Source organism: Peromyscus leucopus, chromosome 1 (assembly GCF_004664715.2).
Source record: "Peromyscus leucopus breed LL Stock chromosome 1, UCI_PerLeu_2.1, whole genome shotgun sequence".
NCBI classification, from domain to species: Eukaryota; Metazoa; Chordata; class Mammalia; order Rodentia; family Cricetidae; genus Peromyscus; species Peromyscus leucopus.
Genome location: NC_051063.1, coordinates 168,513,932 through 168,534,474, shown reverse-complemented (window position 1 = coordinate 168,534,474; position 20,543 = coordinate 168,513,932). Strand labels below are relative to the sequence as shown.

At 49.4% G+C, this 20,543-nt stretch overlaps 2 protein-coding genes across 6 annotated transcripts; both read right to left on the bottom strand.

Annotated features, from left to right (window-relative positions):
- Nucleotides 1-447: 447 nt before the first annotated feature.
- Rab4b (RAB4B, member RAS oncogene family) lies at nucleotides 448-11,331 on the bottom strand. Its single transcript, XM_028855046.2, has 8 exons — nucleotides 11,176-11,331; nucleotides 9,458-9,538; nucleotides 9,086-9,200; nucleotides 6,327-6,389; nucleotides 6,083-6,237; nucleotides 4,925-5,020; nucleotides 4,693-4,823; nucleotides 448-827 (listed from the first exon to the last, which is right to left on the bottom strand). Exons 1-7 carry the CDS (start codon nucleotides 11,189-11,191, stop codon nucleotides 4,708-4,710), a joined length of 642 nt encoding a protein of 213 aa, XP_028710879.1. The 5' UTR covers nucleotides 11,192-11,331; the 3' UTR covers nucleotides 448-827; nucleotides 4,693-4,707.
- A 919-nt stretch (nucleotides 11,332-12,250) lies between these two features.
- Nucleotides 12,251-20,529, bottom strand: Mia (MIA SH3 domain containing). 5 transcript variants are annotated; one of them, XM_028855052.2, is made up of 5 exons: nucleotides 20,426-20,529; nucleotides 13,448-13,634; nucleotides 13,230-13,363; nucleotides 12,690-12,800; nucleotides 12,251-12,342 (listed from the first exon to the last, which is right to left on the bottom strand). In XM_028855052.2, exons 1-5 carry the CDS (start codon nucleotides 20,507-20,509, stop codon nucleotides 12,319-12,321), a joined length of 540 nt encoding a protein of 179 aa, XP_028710885.1. In that variant the 5' UTR covers nucleotides 20,510-20,529; the 3' UTR covers nucleotides 12,251-12,318. The 5 variants fall into 5 exon arrangements, with proteins under 5 accessions (XP_028710885.1, XP_037057037.1, XP_037057029.1 ...); XM_037201134.1 differs by lacking the exon at nucleotides 12,251-12,342 and adding an exon at nucleotides 12,529-12,568; XM_037201139.1 differs by lacking the exons at nucleotides 12,251-12,342; nucleotides 20,426-20,529 and adding exons at nucleotides 12,529-12,568; nucleotides 13,837-14,330.
- Nucleotides 20,530-20,543: the final 14 nt, after the last annotated feature.

The following is a 20,543-nucleotide window of genomic DNA, read 5'->3' as shown; positions in this document are numbered from 1 at the left end:
CCACTCATGTGCCACAGCATCACATGTCCCTACTGACACTGCCCCATACAGGATTCCTGGAAAGACTCACACACAGGGATGTCACTGCTGCACACACCAGCTTCGATCGATTGGGCACTGCCATGGATATGTACACAGCTGGGCATGGACACACGTGTAACCCCGACATGTGGGAGGTTAACGCAGGGAGACTTCAGCTCCAGGTTAGTCTGGGCTATAACAAGGCCCTGTGTCAAAAAAAAGGGGGGCGGGGTGGGGTCTAGGAAAAACCAAAGAAATGACAGATGCACAATGATAAACCCTGGCCTCAATGAGTATGTGTGTACCCCCAATACATCCACAAACCAAGTCCCACCGGAAACGTGGTTCCTCATGCAAAGCCCCACTCATGGCTTTTCCATCAAGGACCTCTTCTATCTCATCTCAGAATGACAGAGGCAAAAAAAACACAGGTGTAAACAATGCTTTATGGAGGACCGGGACAGGATGGAGCAGGCCTCCAGGTAATAAATAACAGACTTGCAACAGCAGGGCCAGGCAGGAAGTTGGGGCCAAATGGCCCTGGTCTCAAGCTTTGGGAGTTCTTCAGGTATGGTTAGGGGCTCAGGGGGAATAGAGTTAGCCAAGTCCGAGGAAACAGCAGCAGGTATGGGTTCCCCCCTTCCCCTGTGGCTCAATCTTGCCCCAAAGCAAGGCCCCACCAGGCCAGGGAAGGGGATGGGTGATGGGGTAGCTTTTCCGGGGCTGGGGCAGATTGGGGCCTAGCCTCTTGGGGCCTGGTTCTGGGCCCCAGCCTTCGACAGAGCTGGTCCAGGAGAACAGGTGAGCTGAAAGAGAAGGGTATTATGACCTAGAGGGGTCCTAGGTCTGTGTAGCTAGAATCTCTTGTCTCATTGCTAGGTATCTTCATGACTTATGTCTGCCTGCACCCTTTTTCCTCCCGGTCTATGCACTGTCTGACTTTGTTGCCCCTCTGCGGGTTATGTAGGGGTCTCATTCTCTGAGCATCCCCCTATTTGTTTGCCTCAGATAGCTGTGTGCATCTGTAAAGGGGCATTTCAATATCCAACTACCACGACCCTTGCCAGGTGGTGGTTCACACATATAATCCCAGTACTCAGGAGGTAGAGGCAGGAGGATGGTGAGTTTGAGGCCAACCTCAGCTACAAAGTGAGGTCCTGTCTCAAAAACACAAAACATGCCGGGCAGTGGTTGTGGATGCCTTTAATCCCAGCACTCAGGAGGCAGAGGCAGGTGGATCTCTGTGAGTTTGAGGCCAGCCTGGTCTACAGAGTGAGTTCCAGGACAGCCAAGGATACACAAGAAACCCTGTCTCAAAAAAAAAAAAACAAAAAAAAAAAACAAAAAAAAAAAAAAAACAGAAACAAACAAAAAAATCCTACACAAATCATAAACTAAATACATGTCCTGCCTTTGTAAATGTCTGTGTCCCTTTTTATCCCTAATGGTCCAGGCTAAGCCTCATTCCCATGCTTCTCAGACTGCAGAGATAGAATAGAGTAGTGGTCATTGCTTCGATTGCTTACAACATTACCTAGACGTCTCTAGAAATGTTGGTAGTCCCAGACTAACTTTTTGTCTAAATGAAGTAAAATCAGAGGGTGTGGTGGTTCACACCTATAATCCCAGCACTCAGGAAGTAAATTAGAGACTTCAATTTACAAGCCTGTGCTATGTAGTCTCAAAAAGAAAAAGAAGAAGAAAAAGAAAGAAAGAAAAATATGACTCAACTGGTATTGCTTGCCTAGCCTGCATGTGGCCCTGGGTTCCATCCATCCTCAGCACCCCATAAATGCAGTTGGGTACTGTAATTTCAGCACTTGGGAGGTAAAAGCCAAAGGATCAGCAGTTTGAGGTCACCCTTGACTACTACATAGTTAAGTCTGAGGCCAGCCTGGGCTATATGTCTCAAAGGGTTTTTTTTGTTTGTTTGTTTGTTTTTTAAGAAGAGGAAAGGGTATGTAGGGGCGATGTACTTTTTTATATATATATAAATTTTTTTGAATAAAAGAAAATAATCAAGGCATATATGGTTGCACACCTTTGGTCCCAGCACTAGAGGCAGAAGCAGGTGGATCTCTGAGTTCAAGGCCAGTCTGGTCTACATAGTGAGTTCCAGGACAGCCAAGGGCTGTGTAGAGAGACCCTGTCTCAAAAACAATAAAAGATTTATTGGTAACCAGGCATGGTGGTACAAACTTAGACTCTTAGCACTTCAAAGGCTAAGGCAAGAAGACTGATGCAAGTCTGAGGCTATCCAAGGCTATATAGCAAGTTCCATATTAGCCTGAGTTACATAGCAAGACCCGCCCCCCCCCCCAAAAAAAAAAGAAAAATAAGCACACCAAAGAGGTTTTTTAAAAAAAAAAAAGTAAAAAAAAGAAAAGAGTTGAGTTTCTCTGTAGGTATGACTATGTTAGATAAATGTATGACATAGTGATCAATGGATTCTGTACACTCACTGCTACATGTGACCCACTGAGCACAAACTGTGGAAAAGACTCGGTGCTAATTTCCAAGATACCTGCCTATCTCCATACAGCCAAATGTTACTTTTGCTTTGTTGTGTTTTGTTATTTTCTGTGGTGCCGAGGACCGCACCCAAGAAGGCCACCCACATATGAGGGAAGCACCTTACTACTGAGCTACACAGCCAGTACACATACCCTCCCAGAGTCTTTACGATGGGTAAGAAGGACAGGAAGGAACAGCCCTTGGGCCAAGCTTTCAGCAAATGTTAGGCTCTGCTCTAAACACAGGTCAATTTCCTCCACACCCCTGAGAGACTATGACTGACCCCATTCTACAGACCAGGGTCAGCAAACAGGCTCAGACCAGCAAGTGTAGAGACCAAGAAGGAAGAACGCTGTCTAAAGAGCTCACCCTGGACTTCTCTCCTTCAAATCCCACAGGCATCAAGAACCATGCTGGTCTAGGCTGGAGAGATGGCTCAGAGGTTAAGAGCACTGGCTGCCCTTCCAAAGGACCTGGGTTCAATTCTCATCACTCACATGGTAGCTCACAATTGTCTGGAACTACTCAGTTCCAGGGAATCTGACACCCTCACACAGACATACATGCAGGCAAAACACCAATGCACATGAAATTTAAAAAAATCAAAGAAAGGAAGAAAACAATGCTGGCTCTACCTGCAAAACAGATCCAAGCCTAAGGATTTCCCCACAGATATCCTGGACCTGCCAGTGGCTGGGAGGGGAGGGGACCGGGCTTCCTGAAGTACAGAGGGAGAATTAGCAAGGACACCCACCATCACAGAGATAAGGAAGGGGCAAACCCTGCAGGGTCCTGCAGGTCTGTCAAGGAGTTTGGACCATGCATGGAAAAACCAACAAGGCTTCTGGGAAGAGGTTACCAGGGAAAGTGGGGGAAAAACATGGCCTGGAAAGAAAGACCCAAAGAAACAAAGAACTTTCAAAGGAGCAGAGAAATATCTAAGAGCCTCTGGGGGCAAGGTGACAGGGCCCAGGCCCTGCAGAGGGTCAAGCACCAGGCTCAGTAGCTTCAGCAGAGTCCCATAGACCCCAGGAGCTATGGATCGTTCTCAAAAAGGGACATGGATGGATCTGAGCTCTAGCCACTAACTGCCACGAAAGGGTCCAAGACTGGAGAGAGAGAGATTAGGGAAGAAAGAACCTAGCCACTTCTCAGTGACCCCTCCTACTTGCTCTTAGGCTGTAAGTCTCTCTCTCCCTATCCCCAACAGGGCCTTATGTATCCCAGGCTGGCCTCCGACTCACTCCCACGATCAGGTGCTCCGGATGGAAGCCAGTGCTTCCTTCATGCACGCTAGGCAAGCACTCTGTCACTTGAACTCATCTCCAGTCCTCCACCTCATCCTCACACCAGTCGCCAGCAGCTCCTTCACTGGCATCCAGCTAGGGGAATCCTGTGATGCTGAGAGGCTGGCCCTCTCCCTCCTCCTGCGCTCAGTAGTCCCCTCTGGCTCCTGTAGCATCCAGGGTATAAATGAGAGACCTCCCCAGAGCCTTAGAGGTACTTACTAGCCGGTTCCCCAACCCCATGCTGTACCCCTGGCACAGCACATACCCCACTCCAGCCACACCGGCCTCCTTGGCCACACCGGCCTCCTTGGCCACACCATGCATGATCCTAGGCCGGGGCCTCTGCATGTACTTTTTTCATCTTCCCTCTCTGACACCCCTGCTCTGGGTTTTCACTTATAAATGTCACCTTCTTGGGTGTCCTGTGTAAAAGGGCAACCTGCAACTGTTTTTCTCCACACTCTTTTTTTTTTTTATGTAAGTATCCCATCTACGGTGTGTCTTCTCCCAAGGCAATGTAGGTAGTACCATGCAAACAAGAATTTTTGTTTGTTTGGTTTGGGTCTGTTTTACCCACTGCTGTCTCCCCAGAGGCTTCACCAGGGCTTAACACAACAGAGGTTCATCACACCAGTGAGAACCATGAATGAAGGGTCAAGTGCAGGCTGAGGCTGGCAGAGGTCTGGGGTGCAGAGGGCCCATGGGCCCCCTGGGGCTGGGAAGATGGCTCCTTTGGTGCATGGGCTTTTGTGTCTTTCTTTGTCACCGTTTTTCTTGTCGCGTTTTCCAAGTCTCGATGGCTGTCCTGTGCCCCACCCCACCCCCAAAACAGAAAGCCCTCTGGCCTCCTGAGCCCCCAGCACCCCACCTGGCTCTGCAGGTCTCAGCAGCCACAGGGCTGAGGGGCCACGGCCTGGGCGCTGCGAGGCTGCCGCAGCTGGCGAAGGGACACATCACCATACTGAATGCCTGAGCCCATCCTCTCGGGGTCCAGTTCACCTGTGGGAGGGGAAAAGCCACAAGTGTTCCTCAGAGCCCATGGGGCCTGCCTTTAACCAGCACACTCCCCCCATCTCTCACTCGGAGCGGGTAGGCCTCACCTGAGTCGATTTTGTTGAGGATGGTGCGTGCACACTTCAGAAAAGCTTCTTCCACGTTCTCACCCGTGAGCGCGCTGGTCTCCAGGAACATCAGCTCTGGAGGGGCAGGGCCTCTATCAGTTCCTACCCTCTACTCCAGCTCTGGGTTCCTCAAAAGCTCTACCCCTGCTTGTCCTCACCTCAGGCACTGTAGGCATTAGCCCCTGCGGGGAATGGTGTCTTCCTACTTACACACTCACCCACCCCTTCCTTTCCGACTCAGCTCCCATGGCCCTTCCCCGGAACCCTCCCTGATGACCCATCCTGAGTCCAAGAGCCTCTTGTGCCTCCCCTGTGCTGGCAGTGACTTCTCTCTGATGTCACTGTCTCCTCCCTGGGGACTGGGTCTGCCTCCCTGCCTCTACCACTGCACCAGGAACCTCGTGAGTTTAATCAGTGTACCCAGACTCATTGAGCACAGCCCCAAGCCCCCCTCAGCTACCCAGAGGTCACATGACAGGGCCTCACAATGAAGTTATACGTACGATTCAAACCCACATCTGCCTGGCAGCAAAACCTCTTCTAAATCTGGGGGTCTGAAAACTAAGAGGCCATGAATAGGGTATGCATGTGCACTCTCTACAATCCTAGTGGTGGCAGAGATAACACAGATGGTCAGGAGCACTGGGTCAGCCTGGGCAACACAGTGTGTCTGCAGCCAGCCTTTATTCACAAAGGCATCTACCTCAATCGCCGCTTGAGTTTGCAGCAGCAGCCCCCCCCCCTTTTTTTTTTCCAGAGCTGAGGACCAAACCTAGAGCCTTATGCTTGCTAGGCAAGCACTCGACCACTGAGCTAAATCCCCAACCCCTGCAGCAGCCACCTTAAACCACTGCTTTATGCTGCCTCCCCGTTGTGGGGGAAATTTACAGCAGCTACCTTGTACGAGGAGGAGCTAAGGGTGCGATGGCAGTTCCTGTGGCCAGCACACTGCTCATCTTCTTTCTAGCTGAACCTGAAGACCACAGCAGTTCCATGACTCAGTGCTTTGAGTTAAAGCAGGCCTGCTGAAGCTCCATGTTTAAGGTACGGCCATCCACCAAAAGCCAAGAGGCACATGGGCCGCAGTGGACTGGCCCATCCCTCCACCCATCACCTGGTCCACAGCACAGTCCTCACCATTCTCCTGGGCAAAGCGGGAGGCCTCCAGGAAAGTAACCTCACGCTCAGGATCCAGGTCCTTCTTGTTGCCACAGAGGATGACCACGATGTTGGGGCTAGCCAGCGTTCGGGCATCAGTCAGCCATGCAGCTAGTGAGTTGTATGTCTCTCGGCTGTGAAGGACAGACAGAAGAGGGAGGCAGCACAGGAGGAGAACCATTCATGCCCAGCCTCTCCCGTGCCACCAAGACCCTATACCCACCTGGTGATGTCGTACACCAGCAGGGCTCCAGCTGCCCCTCGGTAATAACTCCGTGTCACCGACCTGTGGGGCCAGGGGGACCCAGTCACCCGCAAGGCTGGGATCTGCCCTGGGATTGCCCCCCTCTGTGGAGAGAGGCTAGTAGTTCGGAGGCCCCCCTTTCTATTGGTCCATCCCCTAAAACCTGACCTTAATCTTCTTGAGATACAGTTTCTCTGCCCCATGGTCTCTCAATTACTGTTATTATTTGGGTTTGTTTTTTGAGACAGTCTCACTCTCTAGTCCAAGCTGGCCTGAAATTGACTAAGCAGCCCACCTGGCTTCAATATTAAGCCAACTCTCCTGCCTCAGACATCACACCCAGGGTGCTTAGGATTGGAGCTGGGGCCTGGCACATGCTAGGTAGTGATCTACACAGAGCTACACCCCAACCCTTTATGTTAATTCAATTCAACGCCATGCTAACACACCTAGGCTGACTCCAAATCCAGGAAATCCCTTTATTTCCTGGAGGCCTCCCAAACCTGGAACTTTCCTATTTCATTACTTCTTTTATGTGGGTGTGGGTGGGCGTACATGTACCACACCGCATGTGTGGAGGTCAGAGGACTCCTGTAGGAACTGGTTCTCTCCTGAGCTCAAACTCGGGTCCTCAGGGAGGCAGCCAGCACTGCTGACCCACTGAGCCACCTCACAAGATCATGTCAGGAACTTGCAATCCTCCTGCCTTAGCCTTTCAAAGAACTAAAATTATAAGCATCTACCACCACACCCAGCATAATTTTCCCTAATTCCCTTAATTTTCTTCCTTGTCTGTCAGTCTTCCTTACTCTGTCTCCCCCAGGATCACTTTAGCCTTCCCTCATTCATTCCTTCAGCGAGTCAGTCAGCACTTTCTCAGCATCGCCCACCTGCCTGGCCTGGCCAAGTGCTAGTCAGCTTCTACTTGTTCCTCCCTGCCGTCTGATGCAGGCCCCCTTTTCCTGTGCGGCCAAATCCCTTTGGCACCAATTTGGATCCCTCCGGAATGCATGCACTTACTGCAAACCCAAGCCACGTCCCACGCCGGTCTCTTTCCCCGCCCTCTGCCTCTGGGTTCTACACACCTCACACAGTCGATCTACACGTGAGTGAACTGGCAGCCGCTATGTGCTGAGGCTAGATTCTCCACGGGCTGAATATTCTCTGTCTCCCACCCTCCTGCTCTTTCTGTTTCTCACTCTCAGAGTTTCTGTTTTTGCAGACCTACTAGGTGCCCCAGCCTACACATCTCCCACCCTCTGCAATTCATTCACCTCTCTTTCCCCTCGACTCCAGCTGTCCAACCCTTCCTGAACCTCTCTGCTTCTGACCTGCTCCTTCTGCACCCATTCTCACCTTGATTCCTCCTTCATCTCTCTGTCTATGTCTCTCCTTCCTCCCGAGGCTGTAGCTCCTAGAGGTTTCAGTGCCTGTCTTTTTTAAGATCCCTCTTCAAACACTACTCCTTGGGGCTGGAGAGATGGCTCAGCAGCTGGTTAATAAGGCTTACCGCTCTTGCAGGGATACGGGTTCCGTACTCAGAACCCAAATGGCAGTTCACAACTACCTATAGTTCCAGCCCTAGGAGACCTGATCTCTGGGGGTTCCGGCACACATACAGTACACATACCTATACTTAGGCATACAAACATAGACATTTAATTAATTAACTAATTAGAAAGATAAAATTCTACTCCTTATTCACACCCTTAAGCCTTTTATTTATTTTTTCTTCTTCCTGGTCCTGGGGATGGCACCAAAGGTCTTGCACAAGCTAGGCAAGAGCTCTGGGGAACTCTAGGCTCTACCACTGAGCCACACCCCCAGCCCCTCACTGGGGGATTCTAGGCAAATGCTCTACCACTGAGCCACACCCCCAGCCCCTCACTGGGGGACTCTAGGCAGGTGCTCTACCACTAAGCCACACCCTCAGCCCCTCACTGGGGGATTCTAGGCAGGGGCTCTACCACTGAGCCACACCTCCAGCCCCTCACTGGGGGATTCTAGGCAGGGGCTCTACCACTGAGCCACACCCCCAGCCCTCACTGGGGGATTCTAGGCAGGGGCTCTACCACTGAGCCACACCCCCAGCCCCTCACTGGGGGATTCTAGGCGGGGGCTCTACCACTGAGCCACACTCCAGCCCCTCTCTGGGGGATTCTAGGCAGGGGCTCTACCACTGAGCCACACCCCAGCCCCTCTCTGGGGGATTCTAGGCAGGGGCTCTACCACTGAGCCACACTCCAGCCCCTCTCTGGGGGATTCTAGGCAGGGGCTCTACCACTGAGCCACACCCCAGCCCCTCACTGGGGGATTCTAGGCAGGGGCTCTAGCTCTGAGCACTACCACATGTCAAGCTTCCCTTTTCTCCCTCTCCGTCTCTTCTGAATTGGGAATCAAACCCAGGGTCTTACACTATTTAGGCTAGTGTTCTCCCTCTAAGCTACAATTTTATTCCTTCTTTCATTTTTCACTTTAGCCCAGACTGGCCTCCAACTCACACAGTCCTCCTGCTTCAGCTCCTGTGTGTTTGGGATTGCAGACCTGAACCACATTTATCCTTTTTTTCTCCAGAACTTCCTTTCTCATCAGATATATGCCCCCTGTGAACAAAGGTCCTGTTTCTCTCCATCTGCCTACCCTGCCCTCTCAGCATCTCCCTGTTCTTATTTCATCCCTGAGGGATTCTACACACCTTGCCCTCCCCTCTTTCCTCCCTGGGAACCCAGGCCACCTACCGAAACCGCTCCTGGCCGGCAGTGTCCCAAATCTGTAGCTTCACAGTCTTCCCCCCAACGTTGACCACCCTGGATCCAAACTCAACGCCGATGGTGTGGTTGGAGTCCTGTTTGACTGGGAGTGGGAGGGAAAGAGGAGGCAGTGCAGGGGCTCCTGGAATTCCCCCATCCTACAGGCCTCCTCCTCTGTTTCTGCTACCCAATTCTCACTGCTGGGTTGGCAGAGAACTTAGCAAAGACCATCCACCAAGGCCAGAGGCAAACCTACAGCATTAGCTTTAAACCAATGGTACCTGCTGCCTACCCCACCTACTGCCCACTGGCCCACACCATGGCCACATCCACAGTTCCAGGGTCTTGCCAGAAACTCACACTTATTTTCAATGAACTGATGGAGGAGACATGATTTTCCAGTTCCAGCACTGCCAATCACCAGGAATTTGAAGAGGAAGTCTGAGCGGATGGTGCCAAGATCAAGGATACCCACCGGGAAAGAAAGGCACAGAGAGTAAGAGGAAAAATAGGAAGTCAGAAGGAAAGATGCACACAAAAGCAGAAACAGCCATACATAACAAACAGTAAAACATCTACAGTGCTGTAGATAGAACTCGGGGCATCCTGCAGGCTAGGCAAGTGTTTCTCCATATTGACCCCCAACCCAAATGACTCTTTTACTCATTATTTATTATTATTATTATTATTATTATTATTATTATTATTATTGATTGAAACAAAGTTTCACTGTGTATTCCAGACTGACCTAGCTGCCCTCAAACTCCAAGCAATCCTCCTGCCTCAGCTTCTAAAGGAATGCTGGGATTACAGTTATATGCTGCCATATAACTGTATTTCTTTCTTTTTTCTTCTAGTCAAGGACTCATTGTGTAGCACTATCTGGCCCTGAATTCCAATCCTCCTGCCTCAGCCTCCTCACTACTAAGATTACAGAATGTGCCAGTATATTCCACTTTTCTTTCTTTTTTTATTTCTTACTTTAAGAGTATTACTCTGTAGTCCAGGCAGACTTCTAACTTGAAGCAGTCCTCTTGCCTCTGTCTTCCAAATGTGAGGATTATAGCACACAAGATTATTCTTACATAGTGCTTACCATATATATACCCAACACAGTCCTAAAGATCGTTATGTATGTTGACAGCTCATTTAACCCCAAATAAAGATCTAACGAGGGAAGTACATTAAGTACCCCTACTTTCCAGAGTAGGAGAATGAGGTCAGAACGGCTAACCGACTTGCCCAAGGCCACACAGAAGGTAGGACTAAGATTCAACCCAGACTAAAGGTCTCCACAATGCAAGACCTTAACTGATGAATTCCAAAGCCATTTCAACCTTGATTAAATTTGGCCTCCATTCCTCTCCACTTCACCTCCTACAACCCTCTCATTCACTCTGTCAAGGCCTCTGACATTTAGCCTATTTACCTAAACTGGTTCCCTCCTCAGGGTCTTTGCACTAGATTCTTTGGCTTTTCTATATGTGTTGAATGAATGTAGCTGTCTCTGATTCTTTACTGCCCTCGGACCTCCCTCCACACACATGATACTACTGTACGTTCATATTGACTTTCCAACCCTGAACCTCTACCCTCTGCCCTGAACCCTTGGCCACTTAAATCCTTAAACTTAAGCCGCATCCTTTGACGCTAAGTTTCAAATCTAACTCTAGGACATCACTCCAGACCTCTCAAACCAGATCAGCCCCACAGGATGTGCAGGGTTCACAGCATCTGTGCGAGGTTCTCTCTCTACTCCATAAAGCCCGACCCTTGCCATTCACCGTCAGCCCCGCCCTATTCACTCACGCTCCGCCCAGGAAGGCTTGCTTCCCTCCTTGAAGCCTACCCCCTACCCTAATCTACCATCACTGGCTCCCTCAAATCCCGCCCTAAATCTGTTTAACTCAGACAGCGGTCTCCCAAGTTCCACCCAAATCGATTAAGCTCAGCCCCAGACCCACTTAGCCCTGCCCCTCATCGCGGCAGACCCCGCCCCCTGAACAGAAAGCCCCGCCCCACTTCCACATCCGCATCCTCTACGGGCCCAGCCCCCCGCTTCGACCCAGCAGCCTCACCGTAGGTCTCGGCCATGGCTCGCTGGCGACCGCTGAGGGCCGCAATATGGCGCCGCGGCCGCGCCTGCTCCTCGGCTGGCAGCCGCTCCACTCGGGCTGCAGCCTCAGCTCCTTTCCACTCCCGGACCCGGCGCCGCCACTTCCGCCTTCACCCCCCACTCCCGCGCGAGCCTCCAGAGCTGCGGATACCAGGCCACGCTTGCCCAAGGCCGGGATTGGCGGACTCGGCAGACAGTGGGCGGGACGGACGGCGCAGATTGGTGGCGCGAAAGGGGCCGAGTCGAAAGGGGCGTAACCCAGACGAGCGATTGGTGGAGCAAGTGGGAGGGGGCGGAGGCAGAGGTGCTGCGCCCCGCGGAGGAACGGATTTGGTCAGGATTCTGGGCGCAGAGACGAGACTCCGGATTGGTTAGACGTGGACCTGGGGGTGGGGACACGAATGCCAAGAAGTGGCAAGGGCAGGATGGACAGAGTTGGAAAAGCGGATCTCAAGCTCCAGGGGTGCGATTTCTAACCCCACAGGCAGGAAGGATGAAAGCCGAGAGGGCACGCTCACGTTGCTCCCCATCTGCAACGAAACCTCTGCTGGTCGGGCATGGTGGTGCATACCTTCAACCCCGGGGGGGGGGGGGGGGGGCGCAGAGGCAGGTGCATATCAATGAGTTCGAGGCCAGCCTGGTCTACATAGTGAGTTCCATGCCAGCCAGGACTACACAATGAGACCCTGTCTCCAAAAAAAAAAAAAAAAAAAAGAAGAAGGAAAACGTCTGTTGTGCGATCTATGCCCTCGTCAGGATCCAGCTGGCTCGTTACCAATAGTTAACGCCTTCTCAAGGGAGGAAAGTATACATATATTGTACTGTTTAGTTTATTCCCTTGCTTGAGACCCCAGACCTCCCTTGCTTGAGGCCCCAGACCTTACCCAGTTTGGAGCGAAGGGCTTACAACAGTGAAACCCTGCCTAGCAACCACTGACGTTACCACATTCAGGGCACTGATTGGCTAGATTCGGGAACCTGAGAAACATTTTCTTCGCACATGTCCACCCAACCTCAAAAACCAAAGAGACAAACAGTTTGCAGTTGGCTGTTGTATTTGCATAAAGTCGAGAAGGTAAACAGCAGGGACAACAGCAGGTTGAGCTCACTGGCAGTAGAAATCCCATTTCTGAAAAAGGAAAGGAAAAAACAGTAGATAGAAAACCGATGATCACATGGCTGTAGCTGCAAGGACCAGGTTTGACCTCACAGAAATAACCAAATTAGCCTCGAGCCCTGTAACCTCTGCATTTCCCAATTGAGCAGGGCCTGGTGACACATGCCTGAAAACGAAGCAGCCCTCAGGAGGCTGATGCTGAAGGCTAGTGATTGGGAGGCCAGCCTGGGTACATAATCTGTCTCAAAAAAAAAAAAAAAAGTAATATAACAATAACAAAAATAATTGCTTCTCATTTACGGTGAGAAAATGAAGAAGCCCTTACCCTCCCACTCCCACCTCCACCGCAAGACACTCACATCTGTCTTCACATCAATTTTGGCAGGTTTCAGAGTCAGGTCCTCTCGAACAATGCTACTGGGGAAATAGCCCAGGCGGGCAGCCAGGTCTCCATAGTAACCTCCCTGAACCTGGAGAAGAACTTATAAGTCCATCTGGGGGGAAAAGGCACTCACACCTACTAACTCCAGTGCACAATCTTCTCTCATTTGAATCTCAGCTTAAATGTCATTTGCTCGTGGCTAGGATGTAGCTACCATAACTAATCCTCACAATGGCATGTTTGCTGGCACTTGCGATGGCATGCTGGTTGCCTGCTGCCACCCATTAGAATTGAAAGGGGTTGCTCACTGGTATACCTGAGGTTTGGAAAGAGCTTGGACCCAAGCTGCCCTGTAATTGCCAAAGTAAAAATGCAATAGGTGACAAAATATCCTCAAAATATCCCTCAAAGCTCTGTTTCCTCCCCCCCCCACACACAAATTTTCCCTTCAGATGGAAAACAGGTATATATAAACCCTGTACCCTATACCCTTCCCTCTTACACTCTGAAGACTTACACTGCCTCCCCAGAAAAGCCGCCCACGGCCCTTCAGCTTGGAGAAGACATACACCACTTGGCCCCTGTATATGGTCAAGAAGCGGCAATCAGGAGCCACATAGTCCTGAACGGCCACAGCCATGGAAACAGGATCTGGAGGAGGCAACGACAGTAACTTCAACACAGACCAGCAGTCCAAGCCCTCAGCCCCCTCCCTGCCCTTCTCCCGAGTCTTACGGCTGCATTCCTCATCCGCACACAGCTTCCAGTCAGCCAGCTTGGGCATGTCATGATCAGCCCCACTAGGCCCTGAGAAAACAGACAGGAAGACGACACCGACGAGCACCGGGGACCACACCATCATGGACCGAGAATGACCGAGTGAGGAATGGGGTCTCCAGTCTCCTCCTGCCCTCCCTCTGTGCTGAGTCACAAGGAAAACTGTGTTCTCAATCCTGTCTCCGCCCCAAACCAAATTACACCCCCCACCCACTCCCCAAGGTTGTTATTCAGCCAGAACCATTTCAGAGACAGGGTAAGGGCTATGGGCCAAAGAAAATGCCCACTTGAGTCCAAAGCAACCCAGACCACTCCAAGTAGCAGCCACCCCCTCAATAATCAGAGACCCAGATAGGCAGGCCGGACTATCTGGTTCCTTCTTCAAGTCATTTTAGGTACCCGGACCCTCCAGAGACCAAACTAGAGAGGCCAGCATAGAAAACCACCTTGGAATTTCCTGTGCTGAGAGGTCTGAGAACAAAGCAGTTCTTTGATTAGAGCCACAGCCTGTTCCCAGGTACTGAGCAAACACTGAATGTCCGGCCTCAGGCTAGGCACTGGCCCACCTGGCTCACTGTGCATCTTCCCAGGCTCCTTCCTCAATGGAAGGCACGAGCTAAGCTATTCTAGCCTCAGAGCCTCAACTCCCTCACATGCCAAGGCAGCAATGAAAGCCAAGAGCATCCATCTAGTGTTGTTACCGGTGGGGTTCTGTTTGTTTTAGTGTGTATGAGTGTTTTTACTGCACGTGTGCCTGGTAGCCTTGATAGTCAGAAGAGGGTGTTGGATCTTTTGGAACTGGAGCTACAGACAGTTGTGAGCCACCGTGTGGGTGCCGGGAATTAAACCTGGGTCGTCTGGAAGAGCAGCCAGTGCTCTGCTCTTAACTGCTGAACCATCCATCATTCCAGCCCACTCTTTTTTGAGACAAGGTTCTACTATGTAGTCCGGGCTGGCCTGGAACTTCCTATATCGATCAGGCTGGCCTCAAAATTATAAGAGACCCACCTGCCTCTGCCTTCCCAGTGCAGGGTAAGGCATGCACCTCCATTCAGGGTTAGAATCAAGTATGTATTTTTTTTCCTTAGGGATAGCCTTCATTGCCTCAGGAGTGGCTACGACAAACCCAGTTCATTAAGAATTGAAGTATATAAAGTTAAGGAACATGTGTCCAAGGTAACTGAGCCAGGGAGGGAGGGAGATGTCTCGAGGTCTCCAAGCATCACTGTTATCTGACCTGACATGGCCCTCAGAAGGAATAGCGCATCGACAGATAAGAAGGGACCAGAGGCCAAGGTACGTGTTTAGTGACCTCACAATGATGCAATCATATACCTTAATGGTTGTGGCAGCTTGAGTGAGAATGGTCCCTATAGGATAACAAAGTTGAGTGTCTGCTTCCCGGTTGGTGGACTGTTTAGGGAGGATTTCTTGTTGGGAGATGTATGTCACTGGGATTTCAAAAAACCCAGCTCTCTCTCTGCCTCCATCTTGCAGATCAGATGCAAGCTCCAGCACCATGCCGGCCTATTGCCATGATCTCCAACATAATGGCTATGAACTAATTAATCCTCTTAAACTATAAGCAACCCCCAAGTAAATGTTTTTTGGCTTTTTTTTTTTTTTTTTTTTTTTTTTTGGTTTTTCGAGACAAGGCTTCTCTGTGTAGTTTTGGTGCCTGTCCTGGATCTCACTCTAGCCAGGCTGGCCTCGGACTCACAGAGATCCGCCTGGCTCTGCCTCCCAAGTGCTGGAATTAAGTGAGCCACCACTGCATGGCGTAATGCTTTCTTTTCCTTTTTATTTATTTATTTATTATGTATAGTGTTTTGTCTGCATGTATGACTGTAGGCCAGAAGAGGGTACCAGATCTTGTTACAGATGGTTGTGAGCCACCATGTGGTTGCTGGGAATTGAACTCAGGACCTCTGGAAGAGCAGTCAGTGCTCTTAACCTCTGAGCCATCTCTCCAGCCCCCGTAATGCTTCCTTTTTAAGTTGCTTTGGTCATGGTCTCTCACAGCAATAGAACAGTAACTAAAATAGGGTTCTGTGGTTCTGTGCCTGCTAGTCATGGGTGTAATCCCCAATGCAAAAAATAATCTATGGCAATTTATCATTTATATGACGGGGTGTGTGTGTGTGTGTGTGTGTGATGGTATATATGCACAAAGCCCTGGTTCAATGTCCAACACCACAGAAACAAAAACAGCAAGATCAGTGTGAATTAAGAGCTACCGTCGCCGGGCGGTGGTGGCGCACGCCTTTAATCCCAGCACTCGGGAGGCAGAGCCAGGCGGATCTCTGTGAGTTCAAGGCCAGCCTGGGCTACCAAGTGAGCTCCAGGAAAGGCGCAAAGCTACACAGAGAAACCCTGTCTCGAAAAACAAACAAAAAAAAAAAAAAAAAAAAAAAAAGAGCTACCGTCATGGAGATTTACTTGAAAAGCTTCGGTCACAAGCTGAGAAGTGAAACCGGTAGCAGAGAACATGACAGCATGTTGTCTTTATGTTTGAACTCCCAATTTAAAACATGAAAGTGTTTCTTCAAGCAGTAGATGTTTCACTCTAAACACTATACTAGTTTCAAATCTAAACACTGTGAAGATTCATCAAGAAATGAACATCTGAAGGCCCCTGGGAGACAATTAACCAATAAAGAAGTCAGGGGCTGGGGATGTAGCTCAGTTGGTAGAGTCCTTAGCCTGGTATCCACTGGGCCCTGGGGTCCATCCACACGGCACTAGCAACATAGGGGTAAGAGGATAGATGTTCAAGGTCATCCTGCTATTCGGTGACTTCTAAGTCAACAGTCTCAAAAACTCCTCAGAGGTTAAGAGCACTGCTGCTCCTGCAGAGGATCCAGATTAAGTTCCTAACACCCACATGGTGGCTCATGACCTTGGCTTACGGGTGGTGCCTATACATATATGAAGGCAAAACATTCATGCACATAAAGTAAAATAAACCTAAAATTAAAAACAAACAAAAAACTTCTGATATAGGGAACTGTAATCCCAGCACTCAGGAGGCAGAGGCAGAGGCAGGCAGATCTGTGAGTTCAAGGCCAGCCTGATCTACACAGCTAGCTCATTCACCATATTGCCACATTGTAGAAACAATTCCATTTCCCAAAACCCAATTTACTTAAATGCCGATTGATGTATTAGACACTCCAAATGCAGTAACTTGAACCCAGCACTTGGTGCTTCCAATGTGTGCAGTGCCAGAATGTTTACCTGATATAAGGAGTGAGGATGCCAGTAACAGCAAGAAAAATTACCATTAGCCTTTTGGTGGGTCAGAAATCCTTGAGTCGTTTGACTTAAAGGTGGCGCTTCATCGGAGGGTTGGATTTGGGGAGGGTCGCCTCCAAGCCCTGACGACTACTGAAGGATCGATCCATTGCTCATAGTAATTGGACTGGATGGACTGTATACACTGACTGTTGACTATGGTGGGTGGGCTCAGGGGGCTGACACAAGGACCTTTTCCTGGCCTTTCTTATCAAATTTATGGTATGTTTTGTCTGAATGTGTGTTGTGTACGTGGACGTGTGCCCGATGCCCTTGGATGCCCTGGGAGTGGAGTAAGACAATTGTGAACTGGCAAGTGGGTACTAGGAATCAAACTCCAGTCTTTTGGAAGAGCAGTCAGTGCTCTTAACTACTGAGTCATCTTTCCAGCCCTTCTCACTTTCTTGCCATCCCCCAAAACCAACAAAAGGCAGCCTTTATCATTTCTCTAGAACAGCCGTATCTGTCCTAGAACTCACTTTGCAGACCAGGCTGGCCTGGAACTCAAGAGATCCACCTGCGTCTGCTTCCCAAATGCTGGGATTAAAGACGTGAGCCACCACTGCCAGCTCAGTCTTTATATTATATTATTTATATATTATTGTATTGTAACATTATTTTTGCTATTCAGACACCCTTCACCATTCTTATTTATGGTTTGGCTTAATATGGTTTCAGATAACCTGAAAATGTTAAATGGAAAATTCCAGAAATATTTTTTCTTTTTTTAAGATTTATTTATTATGATTCAGTGTTCTGCCTACAGATAGCCCTGAGGTCAGAAGAGGGCACCAGATCTCATTACAGATGGTTGTGAGCCACCATGTGGTTGCTGGGAATTGAGCTCAGGACCTCTGGAAGAGCAGCCAGTGCTCTTAACCTCAGAGCCATCTCTCCAGTCCTAGAAGTATTTTTTTTTTAATCTTTATTTATTTTATGGATGAATGTGTGCACTTATGCCAGAAGAGGGCATCAGAGCCTCCTAGAGATGGTTGTGAGCCACCATGTGGGTGTTGGGAATTGAACTCAGGATCTCTGAAAGAGCAGCCAGTGCTCTTAACTGCTGAGCCATCTCTCCAGCCCTTTAGTATTTTTTTTTTTAATTTCAAATTACAAGTCATTTTGAGTACTGCAGTCTCTCTCTGTTCCATATCAGCATGCCAGGGATGTGAATGGAATTTTTGTCCACATTGTATGTGTTAACCATTCATCATTCACGTGAGGAGACCAAGGCTATGCCCCACTGCTTGTGTCCAAGTCATCCTCACTGTACCTCGTAGTAGACTCAAGGCATGGAACTAGTGGTGCTGCCCAGTGCGCTGGCACATACCTGTGCTCCCAGCATGTGGGAGTCTGGGGTAGGAGGACTGTGAATTTTACATCAATCTGGAATATACAGACAGAACACACCAGGAAAAAACATTTATTTTTAAATTTTTATTTATGTGTATGCGAGGGGTGGGTATATGTGCACATGAGTGCAGTTGCCTATGGAAGCCAGAAGAGGGCATCAGATCCCCTGGGGCTAGAGTTACAGGAGATTATGAAGTGATGTGGGTGCTAGGATCAAACTTGGGTCCTCTGAAAGAGCAGAAAGTGATCTTAACTGCTGAGTCATCTCTCCACTCTCCTCAGGGAGAGGGGGGCATTAGCCAAAAAATTTCATGCTTTCCACAAGGAATGAGGTAAAAGGATTTAGTGAAGGAAAGCTGGCGGTGGTGGTGCACGCCTTTAATCCCACTCCGGAGGCAGAGGAAGGTGGATCTCTTTGAGTTCAAGGCCAGCCTGGTCTACAGAACTAGTTCCAGTACAGCCAGGGCTACACAGAGTAACTCTGTCTCAAAAAAAAAAAGTCTATGGAAATATCAGATTCTGTGAAATTGTGGGGAAAAAAAAAAAAAAAAAGGTTGCTAGTTTTAACATCACACCTCAAAGTTACAGCTGTTACATGTGATCAATGCTCAGTAGAGTTGAAACAGAAGAGGCTAGATGTGACGGGAGATGCTTATAAACACTGGGAAGGTGCAGGTTACAATAGTGAATTGGGGTTAGGTGTGTGGCCTGAGACCCCACCCTAGCCCCATCTTAAAAATGAAAAGATGGGGAAAAGTCCTGCTGGACTCTAAAATATGGATTCAGTTAGATATGCTCTGCTTAGGGTGGAGGTTTTGCTTCTGAAGCAAGCAGGTCACCAGTTCAAACACACAAGCAGATTTAAAAAGTACAGACACCACAGCCATGTTAGAGAACCAGGACTAACCTAACCACACACAAATGTCAAACAAAACCCATGTGACCACAGCAGCTTCACTGTACACCGTTTTCCTCTCCCTCTATCTCACCACACTCAGGAGCACACTGCACTCGGCCGGTGAGGTGGAAGCCCCTTCCCACCTCAGGATCTTTGCACTGCCTCCAGAAATGCACTGACCACTACTCCAGTGGCTCTGGGTGCTTGGTCTAAGGAGCACCTCAGCTTCGGGCCTTACTGGCAATTCCACACTGCTGTGCTTTGATTTCCATTTGCTGCCTTGGCTCCAGAGTTCAGTCACTTGTCAAGATCAGAGCAAGTGACTCAGTGTACCTTGACCTCTGAGCTGGCCAGGCACAACCTCATGGCAGGCAGAGAGAACAATCACACTCTGGCTTAGAGTCAGGGAGGAGTTTATCAGGGGTGGAGATGAACTGAACACCTCTACAAACCCAGCACCACTAACAGCTCCACCCTAACATGCCTCCTCAGAGGAGCTCCCAACCCCATCACCCTAACTGCCCCCACCACAGCAGCTCAGGCTGCCAGGGAACTCAGAGAAATCCCCCATCTCAGCCTTCTGGGTACTAGGACCACAGGCTGTCTAGCAGCTTTGATTTCTTTTCTTTCTTTTTTTTTTTTTTTTTAAGACTTATTTATTTATTATGTATACAGTGTTCTGCATGTATGCCTGCAGGCCAGAAGAGGGCACCAGATCTCACTACAGATGGTTGTGAGCCACCATGTGGTTGCTGGGAATTGAACCCAGGACCTCTGGAAGAGCGGTCAGTGCTCTTAACCTCTGAGCCATCTCTCCAGACCCGCAGCTTTGATTTTCACTTCCAAGTTTTATTCAGCTGAATCTTCTGATTGCTGGTTAAGAGCTGGTGGTGTTTGTAGGAACAAATAGGATCACTATTGATCATGGCAGTAACAGGAGTCCTTTTCACAAAGGAAGAAAACAAAGCTCACAGTGGGGACACTAACTGCCCACTGAGTGACAGCTAGGGAAGTCCCAAACTGCAAACTAGATAGGCTGAGCCCACGTGTCACAGCCACTAGGCCAATGTGGAGGGAGAGATGTCTCCACTCGACCTTCTGCAGTAACATGGGAGTCCCTGAGTGATGCAAGGACCAGCTCTGTCCTCCTTCAAATGCCATGGGGACAGTCTTCACTGAGCTATTCCTCTTTAATAGAGTGCAAAAGCAGGAGCAGAAGAAGCAGGCTGTTGATGTGCCCTTCCAAAGAGGAGTATCCTTGTGTAGCTCACAACGTGCCCAAATGTACATGGGGGTCTTGTTTCAGCCCTCAAACAACAAACAAACAAACAAACAAACAAACAAACAAACAAACAAACAACAAAAATACCTTGCCAAAGCTGTCAATGTACCTTAAGTGTGGTTAATACTGTTATACTCCTGTGTGTTTTCCAAGATTGTGAACTCACAGAGGCCACGAGATCCAAACTCTCCATGTGGAGGGAACCAAGGAAGACAAGGAAATAAAAG

What these genes read in the sequence shown, in the direction of transcription:
- Mia (XM_037201134.1), bottom strand. Translation starts at nt 20,509, where the DNA reads ATGGAGAGTTTGGATCTCGTGGCCTCTGTGAGTTCACAATCTTGGAAA. An exon ending in CAGTATTAACCACACTTAAG is followed by an intron (nt 13,635 to 20,425) that starts GTACATTGACAG and finishes CTTGTGACTCAG; the next exon opens with CACAGAGGGAGGGCAGGAGG. An exon ending in GGCTTTTCTGGGGAGGCAGT is followed by an intron (nt 12,801 to 13,229) that starts GTAAGTCTTCAG and finishes GTTCTTCTCCAG; the next exon opens with GTTCAGGGAGGTTACTATGG.
- Rab4b (XM_028855046.2), bottom strand. An exon ending in TCAGTTCATTGAAAATAAGT is followed by an intron (nt 9,201 to 9,457) that starts GTGAGTTTCTGG and finishes TCCCACTCCCAG; the next exon opens with TCAAACAGGACTCCAACCAC. An exon ending in CTGGTGTACGACATCACCAG is followed by an intron (nt 6,238 to 6,326) that starts GTGGGTATAGGG and finishes TGTCCTTCACAG; the next exon opens with CCGAGAGACATACAACTCAC.